General features: G+C 36.9%; 1 protein-coding gene across 10 annotated transcripts in view; it reads right to left on the reverse strand.

The window, feature by feature from the left end:
* The window catches only part of ADAMTSL3 (ADAMTS like 3), a 186763-nt gene that overhangs the window by 63489 nt on the left and 108581 nt on the right, over positions 1-14693 (reverse strand). For all 10 annotated transcript variants that reach the window (XM_015873010.3, XM_085514963.1, XM_085514964.1 and 7 more), the window contains 5 exons: positions 14186-14260; positions 8280-8437; positions 7206-7317; positions 4564-4702; positions 2887-2937 (listed from right to left, as the gene is read on the reverse strand). In XM_015873010.3, the coding sequence (XP_015728496.2) occupies positions 2887-2937; positions 4564-4702; positions 7206-7317; positions 8280-8437; positions 14186-14260 (535 nt within the window). The remainder of the gene's footprint in view (positions 1-2886; positions 2938-4563; positions 4703-7205; positions 7318-8279; positions 8438-14185; positions 14261-14693) is intronic.

A 14693-nucleotide genomic window follows, 5' to 3' on the forward strand; every position in this document is an offset into this window, starting at 1 on the left:
TTAAATTCATGTGCAAAATGAAAAGACAAATAGGACAATAAATTTGAGTAAGCTTCACAAACATAACTGAAAATCACTCATATTTATGTTAAAGTTCTATAATACGCTAAGTCTGATTACTGGAATTGTTTTCTTGGAGATGTTCTACATCACCAAAATACAATATGTTTCACAGTTTATTTTTCTTACATTTGTCAGAGAACATGAAGCATACGTACTTGAGATTATACAAAGACAGAACAGACTGAGGCTGTTGCTACCCACAGCTGCTCACTACTGCCCACGCTGGTGCAGATTACTCTTAAAAATCTGTTCATGGAAAAGTTTTTGGGGGAAACTCCAATACTTGTTTTGGGAAAAATCAGGTAAAAATCAGAAGAATGGGCATAAAACATAACATAACATTAACCAAAGTATACACTCAAAAGCATTCAGAATAAGGCCGTATGCACAGATATGTAAAATACATTTGAAAAGCAACAACTACGCTTTTCTTTAAATGAATCTCCAGTGTTAAAACATTTTCTTTAAAAAAAAAAAAGGAAAAAAAGGAAAGGGAAAAAAAATAGAAAAAGCCAGGAACTAAAGAGCAATTAACTGTTCAATGAATTAGCAGCTCATGGATTCATATATATAAGGCTCACTGTGCTATATGTAATACTAGCCTTACAAGTGTTTATAGCATAAAGTTTTATAGTTGTTTTTCTTTATCTCATCAGTTTCAAACACACTCCAGATCCCACACTCTCAAAAGCATTTTCAAGATGGGGAGTGAGGTCCATAGCTACTGGGGAAAAGGGGGTCTTGGACAGGCAGTCAATGAGATATTTTCCAGAACCCACAGCTGTCAAGGGATTCTCAACAGTCCAACAAGTCTGAAATAAATGGAGGCATTCCAAGAGCTTTAAAAGAAAATTTTCATCCTGGGAAATTTTTCTATTTATTTCAAAGAATTCTCCATCTGTAAAAATATTTCAGTGGGGCATTTACAACTCTAGCCACAGGAGAACTCTTTCAAGATCTTGTGGCGTGCACCACAACTTTCCCACAACTTCCTTGAGTGAATGGGCAAGTAGTGGTAAATGCCACAGGACTGCAGATGGCCCTTGAGTTATGTAGGAGGTGTGATGTATGATTGTTGGTCGAGGTGAGGTAGTCTGTACAGCTTTACTCAAGCATATCTACAACACTGGTTTTCTGCCTGCTTTGCAATAATAGTTTTGTGTTTGCATGTGAACAGGTAAGACAAAGGAAAGCAGAAAGAAAAAAAACAGAAAAAGCCCTGCAGATCTGACACGGACTAACACAAGGCAATTACTTTACAGGCAACAACACAGAAAAGGAACACCTCACTACACTGAAGCAAGACTTACATCCACATTGGACCAGATTCACCCCACTGATACTTGCAAGTATTTCAGAAATTTCAGTAAGAAGAGGTGCCTTTACACCTCTGATATGTTTCCTCATGTGTCTTTCCAATGGAAGGAACACAGTGAATTAGTATGTCCTATGTCTTCTTTTCCATCCTGATGGCATAATTTCTGAGCCCAGCTTGGCCATCCGCTTCCATCTTCCAGTTCTTACTCCTGAGCATTGCACAGAAAGACCATGACATCTTCTGATGGTACACACAGAGGTGCTGAAACAAGGTGGGCCTTTGTCTGTAGTTCTTGATATTTGAAATAGAACCTGCCCATAGCTTTATCACAGACATAATCCATCTCACCAGAGTGTCATGCAAACATGCTGAGCACAGTAAAGCACAGAAAGGGGATTAAATTTCTCTTCCAGCTTGTCTCCAGCTGAGTGGTTCAGAAGATGAAATACTCATGAAAATAAATTGTGCTGATTTTCAGAGGAGATCAGAACAAAAAGGAACTGACAGAAGAATTGGCAGAAGAAATGGAAGGAGAGAGATGCAGAACAATTACAGAACTTCACAGAATAAAGATGTAAATGAAAAGACCTCAGCCGGTGTATGAAAGCCAGAATACATCACAGGAGAGCTGATCCACAGCAAGCACAAATTGTTATGGAAATAAACTTTGCCCATTTATACCAGCTGTAATCAGTAGCTCCACTGAGCCATGCAAGTCTATGATTTCATCCTTATTACTTCATATCTTTAGTCATTTAGAAAAATATACATTATTCATTTCACTGTATTCTAAAGCAGAGCTTCAGTTGGGGTAAATACACATCTAACTCCATTGACTATAATTCTTTACAATAACAGTAAGTCTGGCTCGATGCTTTCTAGTCCTAATGTCTTTATAAAGCATTTAAACATTTCAGAGGAGCCTTACAATTCTGTGATTGATGGCAGATGAAAGAGGAAAAAGAAAACGAATAAAAGGCATTAATCTGTGCTCTCGTGTCTTAATTTCAGTCAGTAGACATTCATACAACACAGTATCTTTAAAGTGTCATGTCAACCTTGTTGTCATTAAATAGAGTGTAGGTCTAAATACTAAATAAGGTCTTTCAACTGAAGGGGAACCAAGGAGTCTTGTAACACAGGGAGACTAGTTGCATTTCTGAATATCTTCACTGCATCCACCTTCAAACCAAAAATCTTTCAATAAAATAATCCATACATGAATTTTAAATGAGATACTCTTCTTAGTGGTACAGCAAGAGAAGGATTAGGGCAACAGCTCTTTGCTTAAGTCTTTCAAGTTGCTATTTGCAATAAGAGCAAATTAACCTCTTACTGCAAAGCTAATTACCCAAAGTGCAAGGTTCAAAATTGAAATACAGGATTTTGTTATAAATTTGCTACTTACAGCAAAAGGCACCATAAGACAATGTGCAATGATCTAATTCACTCAAAGTAGTGAATTTACAGTCAAAATTGAGATATGCTGCCGTGATCGTACATACCGAGGAAGTGGCTGGAAGTGATCATATGGCATGATTTCTTTAAATCCATCACTGTCAACAAAATAAATATTGAAGCATTATTTCTTACATCCAGGGCTCAACACCAACTACATACATACTAATACACAATCATATTTCAAGTAATTAATTCCCAATGTGAAACGAGGGAATCTTATATTCACTGCAAGTTACTTACCTCTGTAGCCAACAATGACTCATACAATCTTAAATTTTCTGGAGGGAGAGAGAGATCTATTCACCACAGTTTCTCCACTTAATTCCACGAAAAGAGAAAAAAAAAAATAGAAGAAGAAAAAAAAAAAAAGAACGAAAGAAAGAATACCTTCAGCAGAGAACTATATTTTCAATGATCCAATCTGTGCTACTTTACTAACAAGAAATACAATCTTATATCTGTAATGAAGACCTCTGAGGAGCATGCATGGCAGTGAAATAAATGCACCTCAGGATTAATTTTAGATAGGTCTGAATGGTGCTTAGGATCCTTCTATGGCAGTTTGCTTGAAGTGTCAGCATGAAGCCCTACATTCAATACTGAGAAATATGGCATTATATCTAGTAGTAGTCCTCTTTTTCTGTCTGCATACAATAAATGTGAAAAGAAGAAGAATTACACCCTTTCTTGCTCTTATTTTCCAAGTCCAACTTTGCAATACTTGGCACCCATTGCCATTAAGCTTTACTGAAGTCTTACCACTCCATAGAGCGATCAGCTATCCAAGAAAAAGTCTTGAAAGACTGTACATCTATAACTGTTAGAGGTCACTATTGACGATTATGTTCAACAGGAATGAAAGGAAATGGACAGTTTAGCAATAGGAAATGAAATCCATTGAGTGTGTTTCCTTTTCTTCTTCCATATAACTCTAGTTTGTCCAGCTGGCATATTACAGTGAGGTTCTGGGACTTGATACTGAGATGTTATTTTAAGATTCTTTTAGCACAGCCAGGAAACCTCATCAGACAATCCAAAAGTTAGCTTGAAATACTGTAGTGCAATTCAATACAATTTATGTATACCACAGCTTTTATAATTTGGCAATAATATCCCGTTGTATTTGTACCACGAGTAATATTTTTTTTTCTATTCTGAATGTAAAAGTAATACTAGTAACAACAACAAGAAATACATGCACATACACACATGAAAGAATGAAGCCCCTAACTTCTATTATCATCAACGCTGCAGTACAAAAGAATGAGACTTTTTGGTAGATAAATGAATAAACCAAGATAAACTACATCCAAAACTTGAGTGAGAACTAGAGCCACTGCCTGTTTGTAATGAGAAATTCTGAATGGCAGGATTGATATAATCCAAAAAACAGGTATGCGATGTTTTCCCATAAAACACCATAAAAACCTCATACCAGTGCCATTACACTCAGCAAATTAAAGAAGACAGAATTAGCCCTTGAAGAAAAGGCTAATTGACATCTGTAATATTGGTATAAAGCAAAATCATGCTATGCACAACACTTGAGAGATACTACAAACCAAGTGACAACAGTGCCTGATGCCAGCCTTCAGTGCATGCAGTAATCAACCAAGACTGAGTAGCCTTAATGATTAAAAGAACCCAAATTAATTAAATATGACTACTTGTTCCTTAGTATATGACTACACCACATACTTTAATTTATTTCTCATACAAACCTAGAAGGACAGGGATCCATGTTGCATTCTTTCAGCTTGGGCTTTGGTTTCTTATTTTCTGGGTAGTAATGGCAATAATGATCAGGAACAACTCGCTTCAGACGAATATCCACACATTCAGCAGAATTAAGCTGATAACCTAATGCAGAAGCAAAGGTAAATTGTAATAACGGAGATAAATTATAAATTAAAGCAGATTTTTCTTTCTCCCTTTACCACTCTCCCCTCCAAATCCCTCCAAACAATGTGGTTCCACAGAGTTAATTTGAGTATTATTTTTCCTTGATTTGCTTTTAAAAATGGAAACACTGCACAGGAGCATACAAGGCTAGATTTTCATCAAAGGTAATTCAGTGCAACAGTTATGTTAACTTATCCTAATTCTACATGAGACTCTGACACATTGCTCTAATAATGCTCTAAGGATACAAGTAAAAGCATACATAAATGTGTCACATGTGACATAATGGAACAGCTCACCTGTCACAAGGCAACCCTACAAAGTCATATGGTTCTACTACACATTCCACAATTTATAACAGCCCTCCCCCAAGGAAGAGTTAAAAGTGTATGCTAGTGAGAGCTTTATTACATGGTTATGCATGCTAAAAAAAAAAAAAAAAAAATTTTAAAAATTTTAAAAATTAAAAAAAAAAGCAACGTTAAAACAGAAAGCCAGAAAACCAGAGGAATTGAAGATGAGATCCAAAAACTATGTTAAGTTAAACTGAAGAAAACCAAGAAATAGTTTCAAGAACATTCCTAGTTGAAGAGCCAACAAAAGGAAACTTGAAGTAACTACTTGGTGAAAAAAAAAAAAAAATAATGAAAAAAAAAATTATGTGGAAAGACTGGTTAACAGAAGGGATCTGAGTTTTATAAACCACCGCGTTTCTTTTCTGGCTAAGAAAAAAAGGCTCATTCAGAAGAACTGACTTGGACTTAACATGAGGAGAGGAGGAGGATGTTCTGGTATGTGCAAAGAAAAAAAGTTTGAAACCACAAGAATGAAAATCCAAATGGAGTCTATAAACTAACAGCTGAAGAGCCAGTGTCTATTGAAACTGCTATAGTATCATATATCAATGGCTTCATTTCTGCGTCTCTTGGCTGATTCAAAGTGTCATCGTGCATGAGGGTGATAACCATAAAGAAGAGCTAAGCAGTTCCAGTCTTCAAAGCATGTTCCTGTTCTCACAAGTACTGTAAGAACCCAGAAGAGATGCCACTTGCAAAGATGATACATTTTTAAATGTTCTTGTTCATCCAAGCTTGCCTGTGCTTTCTGATATGCCCCTGCAACACTCCCCCCTCCCCACACATGAAGATTACAGAATTAAATATATTTTAATTCAATGAGGAATGGTGGCATGCTGAATCCAGTCAACAGGTTTAAGTCCGGCAGCTGCAGTAAAACTCCCCTGCATGCCTCAGCGATATGCCACCCCTACGATTCCTACTTCCGTGGGTAAGTTTTGTGCTTCTTCACTCACCAGCCTCTCCTCTCTTAGGACTACTATCAACAGTGTCAATCTCCGTTGATACAGATACCAGATTCATATTATGAATATGCTGCTACGAAGCCAGGCACTGAAAACACTGACTGATTTCAAAGAGATAGATGTGTATCTGTAAGTCTCAAACCATAGCATTAGTCTGAATAAGGCTGTATTTGAGTTAGTAACTTTGAAAGTAAATGTGACCTTTGAGTCTATACAGTGTCTATAAAGTTGCTTACATGCAATCAGCAAAATCAACTGTGATGCTGCACACTTCTTTCCTTATCAGATAAGTTTGGGAAGAATTAATAAATACAATCCATGAGAATCACCATGACAAGCTGAATCTGAGTTTGCAGTGTGTCCTGGCAGCCAAAAAGTCCAACCATACCCTGGGGTACCTCAGGCACACTACTGTGTGAGGTCTGTCCTAGTCTGCTCTGCATTTTGCAGCCTTACCTTGAGCTCTGTGTGCACGTTTAGGCACTACAACATTAGAAGGACACAAAGCTCTTAGCATCCAAAGGAGTGCAACAAAGATAGGGAAGGGGCTAGAGGGAATGGTGTGTGAGGAGTGGCTGAGGCTCCTGGATTTGTTCAGCCCAGAGCAGAGCAGGATCTTGGAGGTGTCATGGCGGCAGTGCTGGTCCCTCAAGACCACATTACCAGTGCCACAGGTAATAGTTCCTTCAATTCTATTTATTCTGTTTTCTATGTAACTAGCTTCCAAAAAAAGTGTTCTAAAACTGCCCCTTGTGTCCACCACTGTGGTAAGAAATACCTCCCTTCTCTTAATCTTTTGATTATTTTTTCATTGTTCTTCTTTGTTAACTTTCCTAAAATATCATTTAGAAATTGTTATTTTCCACTCTAAATATTGTATCTTTATCTCTTGAGATTTTATCCCAATGATCAATCCAACTACGAGAACAAGACTTCTTGAATACAAGATAAACACAGTTACATTAACCGAGGGAAAAACAACTTCCTTGCTACTCTGTCATCATTTTCTTTTTTTGAAGAACCACCACCAATGTTCAAAGAAATACAAACATTTAATCAAGAAACATGTAGATCAAGGTTGTAAATCAGCAACTCTCCATCGTCACTAGTAAACACACCTCAAAAATTGCCATTACTTACCTCCTCCACATGTCACTGTGCAGGGAAAGAACTCTGTTTGTCTCCATTGATGACTGATAGGTTGATAGAAGAAGAACTGAACCACACTCTCCTTTAATCCAGAGTACCTGGTCTAGAGAAAGGTCCATTACAACATGTGTGTATAATGTACTTCATTATTTATGGCATTTCAAAATAGAATTCATAGGTAAAAATAGTGCAAACAGTATTATGGCAACAGGTATAAAACTTCAAGAAAATCCAATAAATCTAAATTTCCAGTAGACAAGTAAATACTTGACTTTGTACATCATTTTGTTTTTCCAATTGTTTAAGGTAATAATACTTTTATTTGATTATCATTACTTTATTGATGAACATCCCAGTTGTATTCTTCTGTTTTATCTCATCAGCAAAACATTGAGAATTTGCTGTAGAGGGAGAACTAGAACTGGCCTAGGCATAGTGCTTCACGTTTATGCAGGTCTAACTGCACATGTGATATCGGAGATACAAAATAATAAACATTATTGAAAGTCTGTTTCTACAACAACAAAGATAAAGCCAAGAGTGGTGACAGCACTTAAACATCTTCCATATCCAATGGAAAACTGTGCGAATACCTTCCTTTGGCAGCCAAGCAATGGTAAGTTTCTACACAGCAATAAATGCACATACATTGATATGTGGTCTGTGTGTAACAGAAATTAAAAGGATTAGAAACAGTCAGAAGCTGGACTATCAGTTGTCTGTGAGTCATTTTAGGGTGCTGCGGGAAGCAACATTCAGATTCAGCAGGTGGCAGTCTTCAACTGGATTAATATCAGTACAATGCACAGTAATATTTCAGTAATGCTTAAAACAAAAGTATAGGACATTTTTTACCATTAAATATCATGTAGTACTTTTTACTACAGCAGCGACATCAACCACATAACATTTTAACTTGCCTGGATGTGATTAGTATAAATTACCTCTGGGTTTTAATTAGGATTCCTTATTTACTAAAACATTGCTACAAGCCAATCAACAGCTCCCTAGTCTGTTGCATATACTTGCAGTATCTCTGTAGCCTTGTACACACACATATCCCACCTTGATAATGAAATCTGCACCAAGAGGTCCTTGGATCTTTATGATTTCCCTATCTGTAGTCTTCTGAAATTCAACAGTTGTATTTTCTATGACAAATGTTCCAGGTTCATCAAAACTGTGTTCTCCCTTGTCTCCTTGTAGTGTCTTTGACTCTATAACTAGAGACGAAATACACAATTTGAAAGTTTAGACAGGCTACTTTCTCTTTTCAGGGAAGTCAGAAAGTAACATTTGCAACTCTACTCTGCAAGTGTTATCAGAATATGTGCATTAAAGAATACAGTGAGTATCTGTGAGAATATTAGCCACTTCAGATTATAGGTTGATGCATGATTGCATGACATGTCAGTACATGATCACACTATTCTTCCATACTAAAAGCTCTTCAGAGACATTTTTTTCCTAGAAAAGCACTCTATCCAGCTATTAAGCAGTACATTCAGCAGGACAAGTTGAAACTCAAAATTAATAGAATCAATACATTTAGAAAACTAATTTATATTTGAAACAACTAGAGCCTAGCAATTTCAGCAATCAGTCTGCAGAGAAGTCTGAATGACATCAAGCTCACCCAAACACTCAACTCAAAAGCTTTATAACTCTACCCACTGCAGAGGTCATTAACTTAACTCCAAATATTTCCCATAGCAAAAAGCAAGGCCAGGAGGTCGGTAGCTGCAGTGCTGCCTGAGAGATGTCCCTTTCTCAAAACAGGTGGTGATGAAAACCCTTTTTGTGCTGTTCTGCATTCCTTGGAAACAGATTAAACTAACAGACCACAGCCTCCAGAAGACAGACGAAGCTTTTTAGGACTGAGTCATTTCCAACAAACTGACTGAACTATAGGCAGACAAAGCTAAAAAAGAAGATATACTTAAGGAAGCTAGAATTTCTGGGATCTGCATAATACAGCATGCACAGCAAGTCACTTGAAATACACTGGTTGGGCTACAGTCTGTCAGGGAAGTTTAGAGAAAGGCATGGACGGCATATTACTGTCAGTATGAAAACTGCTTTTCAAATGAGTTTTCAGTGAAACTGCTGTGTTAACAACTTATGATCATTTGAATTTAGGAATACAAAGACTGTTCTGTTTATAGCTCATGTGACATGTGGGTCAGGTAGCAGCACGGCCACTGATGATCCCCTGCTGTGTTTTAGCCAGGCGAGGTGAATACCAATGTGAGAATCTTACTTCAAGACTCCACCTTCATCAAAGCTGCTAACCATAGCTCAGCTTTATGTCCTCTGCATTGATAAATTTTCCGGTTAACCACTTAGTTCCACACTTTCCATATGTTATACAAACAAGACCTGACTATACTAGTATAAGCCTGTCATGGATGAAGCTGTATCAGAATTGAGTAACCTCATAGCAATAAATGATGTCCAGACAAGCCAAATAAAAGCAGAAATATTGCTCTGAAGTATCTTTATGATTTTTTTGAAATGCTGTAAGCTTATACTGTATAAACTGTGTGAACATAGTAACAACGACCCACTGCTGTTTACATTATGTAATGTGTGTAGACAGATCTCCAGAGACAGACTAAGATAAACTAGTCTTACTTTTGACTGACTCTTCTGAACTGATTTTGAATTAAAAACATCTCTCTTTTTCTTATTCAGACTACATAGGAGAATTTTCCCTTTAACCGTTCATTTTTTGAAAGAATTACAATTGCTATTTTGCAAGGCAGGACATGATTCTTTCAAAAAATGTGTACAAAGTCATCACTTCTGGCAAAAAAAATATCTGACACCGTAAGACTTCACCTTGTCCCTTTTTCTCTTCAGATCCATTTATGAAAATGAAACATCCTTAAAATTAGGAAGAACTCATTTCATTTGGTCAATAAAACTCAGGCATGTGGTCTCATAGCAATGGAAGAATAAAAGAGCCAGTCACATAAAAGAACAACCTGGCAAGCAGAGGGCGATCTCTAATAAGCCACTTAGATTAAAAATATATATCTTTCTAAGCTAATTACAAATTGATTTCATAATAATAGTAATAATAAAGTGAATCAGACCCAGGAACTGCATCTATAGTATCAGATGTTGAGTAGAAAATCTAAAAATCAAGGACTACCAGAATGTATGACACAATCATACAAAATATTGGGAACAGAAGGCATTCCTGAAGACATAAGGAAAGATCTGTAAAACAAAATAAATAAACAAAAAACACACAGAAGAATTATGTGAAACACCAGAAGGAAGCAAAACTGACCAAGTTCATTATTTTCACCAGAAGCAAAGGAACCTGGGAAAACAGGCCCAACACTTTGCCTAGACAGGAATATTCCCAAGTGCATTTCTGTAAACGGTATGTACTGTATGTATGTACTGTAAATGTTCAGTAATTTCCTTAGAAACGGGCAAACACTTTGAGCAGCATTTAGAGCTGATGTGAGATAATGGAATTTACCCTTTTGGAGGCTTGGTGGACACCTACATAAATACATTAAGTCTTGCTTTGAAGTGATTTTAAATGTCCTATGTACTTCTTGAATTAGCAAATGTCTTATATGATAAAATCCAGTACAAATATTATCTCCCATTTTTTTGGTATTAGGTCCCACTACTCTCACAGATACAGCAAAGATCACATGCATGGCTGGAAGTTTAAAGAAGGATGTATTTCTACAAAATGACTCTACCTGGGTCACAGGGTAGGAATCTGGAGATGAATCAAATGTTATTTTGACAGAGAAAAAATAAATCTCAGGAATCAAAGTGCACCCTTGTCCAACCCATCTCCACTAGGAACAATGACGCCAGATGCACAGATTCACAAGGACAGGGAATTCTCTTGAGTAGTCACCTGTGTCTGACAAGATGATCACTGGTGCCAAAGACACATAGCTGTCTTACTTCATGTCACTTCCTTTGTCAGAATAAAAAAATAAAAGGTTGTTTTCCCAAGGAAATTCCTTGCTCAGCTGTGGCTGCAAGACCCACTGCAAAAGCATCCATAATGGCAGGTAGGAGAAGGGCTGAGCAGTGTGAGAACACACTGCACCATGTGTAGCGTGAGGAACTCCAGGAAAACAGCTCTTGTTTCCAGCACAAGAAGGAGCAAATAATGTTCCTACTCAAAAGTTTTCTTTCTTATTCAAGTTACTTGCTCAAAACATATGGCAGAGGACCCAAATAAACCAATGCATTCTTTGGAAAACACAGGCAACACTGTCATCCTCCTAGCAACAATTTGAAGACAAAGTAGTGCACAGATTTATGGCTAAATATTGTCAAGTAATGCAAATCTCTGGAAGTGGAGAAGAAATTGACAAAAAGAAGAAAAAAGCTCCAGTATTTTTTAAAGTGAAATTTAACCTGCCTAAGTTCATGAACTCAGTTATCTAGCATTGGCCACTTGTAAAAATATTAGCTTCTGGTTTTCCTGTTTCTTCTGATGGAGGATTACTTTCAGAGAACTTTCAGTCTTTCTTTTGATTATAATGCTCTTAAAATAACTGGTCAAAAAGCCATAATGTAGTCCAAATCAAGAACAAAACAGTACAGTGAAACATTTCATTCACAACCAATTTTATACAGATTACTTGGTTATTTTCAACCAAGCCATTCAATAAACCCCAAACAGAGAGAAGTAAAGTAACACCTTTGCTATCTGATGACACTTACAGTGTCCATAAGAACAAACAAAATACCAGCTACAAATAAATGAGTCTTTCAGCATAAGCTGCTGACTGTAAAACAACATTCAGAGCATTTATTTGTTTCAGATCTGTTACGCAGTACGTCTCAAACCAGCTTTCCATTTTTGATTAATCCAGCAGCTGTGTTTCTTTGGAACAAGGGCAGACCATAAAGCCCAGGATGAAGCACAAAATAACACAGGACAAAGGGAAAAGTGCCAGATACTCTATAGTGCTCTTCAAATGTTTGCTATTGCTGCATTTACTTGAAGAGCAAACATACTGGAGGCAGTACAACATTCTGCAGTAAGTAGTCCCTGCTCCACCTGTTAAATTCACCTCCTTACAAGCCAGGAAGAACATGACTGACAAATGGAGCCTGCAATTAGAAGAGATTGTTTTTTTTTAAGCTCTGCATTTAGGTGTAGCAGCGCACCCTCACCAAGCCAATAAAGTTGCAAACCAAAGATATTCTAAGTGAAAAATAACTCTGTCAAACGTACATGCAAGGCAGTAACGAGGGCAAGCAAATAACACAATCGTCTCCTCTAGAATACAGGTTCTTGAAGATCTGACTAGGAAGCAATGCAATTTCCATCCCCTACTCCAACAGCTCCCTCTTGTTTTCTGCTTTTGCCACTTAAGGTAACAAATGTCTAAACCCTCAATGGTTTGCAAACAGATGTGCTGGGGGAAGTGGTTAAAGGAACATTTCACAATTCTCTTCCAGCTAGAGAACTAGCTACAAAAGTAATGCCAAGCCACAGCTTCTTTATGGAACCACCCTGGGTAGGAAGCCAGGAGCACTCTGTACTTAGTTAACGAGTTGCTGCTGCATTCCTCAAGAGCTTTCCAGAAATCCCCCAGGAGCCACTGAATCCAATACTTTTTCCTGGTGAAGTTGAAACAACAGCTTTCTTCTGCAGAATTAATTAGGAAATAGCAAAGCAGGAGTCTTGACTGGAAGTGGTCAAGATAACACCCTCATACACTTCTTCCAGTATTCGTTATGCTAGTATTATATACTTTAAGGTTAAGCTATGCTTTTCCTATTGTTAATATCAGCATGGCATCTAAAAGTCATTCTGGAGCTATTTGAAAATATAAGTATTGGTTTTTTTCTTTGAAATGATGGCATTTCTTCAAAGCAAACGAAGAAGAGTAGTAGTTTTCGAGTGAAATACATTTCTTTCTTCTGTTTACATATCACATAGCAATAAAAGTCATTTTTATTTCTATGACTTGGACAGAGCCTTCCATTGTTGCTAATAAAAAAAAAAAATATTTGCTTGAAATATGAATGGTTTATTTCACTTCTTGGTATATCATTACTATTTATCACTGAAGTGGTTACAACTCTATATCTCAAGCAGGTCAATGGGTGAAGAAATGACCATAGTTACTACCATCAGACAACCATCAGAAAATATAACAAGCTGTTTCTCACTGGTAATACATCATGATCAAAATTTTAACAAGGAAACAGTGCTTGTTTAGATTATTTGTCTTCTGTTTACCTTAGCTCATTTTACTTAAATTACTTTTTCTAGAACACTGCTCATCAACAGCTTTATTAGCTCTTAGGTCAAAGTTGTAATCTCAGTTAGACTATTTGCATCCTTATTGTTAAGCCTACGCTTATGTGCTTGGCTGAATTAAAGCTTACTTAGCCAATAGCTTGAAGTATCAAGCCCATAATTGTCCACAGTCACTCACACTTTCTAAAAGCAACATCACAGGACTGTGCTAACATCCAGAGGGAACTAAATCACACAGTTTCCTTTCTACAAGACATGGAGGTTATCAACTTTGGTCCTTTTATGGATTTGAAGAGTTGATCTGGATACCTCAGTCCATTACAAGTCCCTTCTTTATCTCAAAATCTTCAACAGAAATCTGGGACCAGCATATTTAAGTGCTATCAATCCCAAACATGAGCATTTAGAAGAATTATGTTGGAACTGTTTGCATGTATTTTAAGATTGTACCTGATTATAGAATCCTTATACGAAAACTATTTGGTTTAGATCAATGAAGAAACCACTAGTACTATTTCTTTTACTCTGTTTCTACTTAGTAAGTAGTCTTTTGTTGTTCTGTAAGACAATGTCAAAGCTGGATATTAAAGATGGGAAGAGGAATCAAGGTTATGATTTTACCCATATTCTTAAAATGGATGAGTTCAGAGACAAGGCTCAGTTTGTATCTTCTGTGTATGAATAAGAACAGAAAAACAGCTCATACCAAGGTGTGCTGGTCCTTTGAGTGTAATTCTCACACTGCGGCTCCCGTGTGGAACGGCAATCACGGTTTCTTCCCCTAGGAAAGTTAAAGAACTATTTTAGAAGTTATCTTGCATCAGGGAATTTGCACATCACACAACTAGACTGAAAACTGTCAAATGTGACTATGAAAACATTTAACAGGTTTCACAATTTTTCTATTAAAAACAACCATATTTTATTAAGTAGAATCTACTGAGTCTGTTTGCTATGCTGTACCACACTTATAGACCTACACATGGACTTGTAAATCTTTCTTGCTATTGGAAAATTATTTGCTATTAACAAAAACAACTGAAATGTCAGTAGTGTATTAAGAGCATATTTACACTCTGCTGTCTTAGTTTTATTTCCTAATCACCAAATTGACAAAAGGAATCCGCTAAGTGGTGCTTCCCCCTTAGAAAACCCTGCAGCTGTTCAGTCTCATTTTGCCCACACCTCATTTCCTGCTGCAGGTCACAACTTTA

This window comes from Coturnix japonica, chromosome 14 (genome assembly GCF_054131305.1).
Source record: "Coturnix japonica strain WE chromosome 14, WE-NBRP24, whole genome shotgun sequence".
In the NCBI taxonomy this organism is placed as follows: Eukaryota; Metazoa; Chordata; class Aves; order Galliformes; family Phasianidae; genus Coturnix; species Coturnix japonica.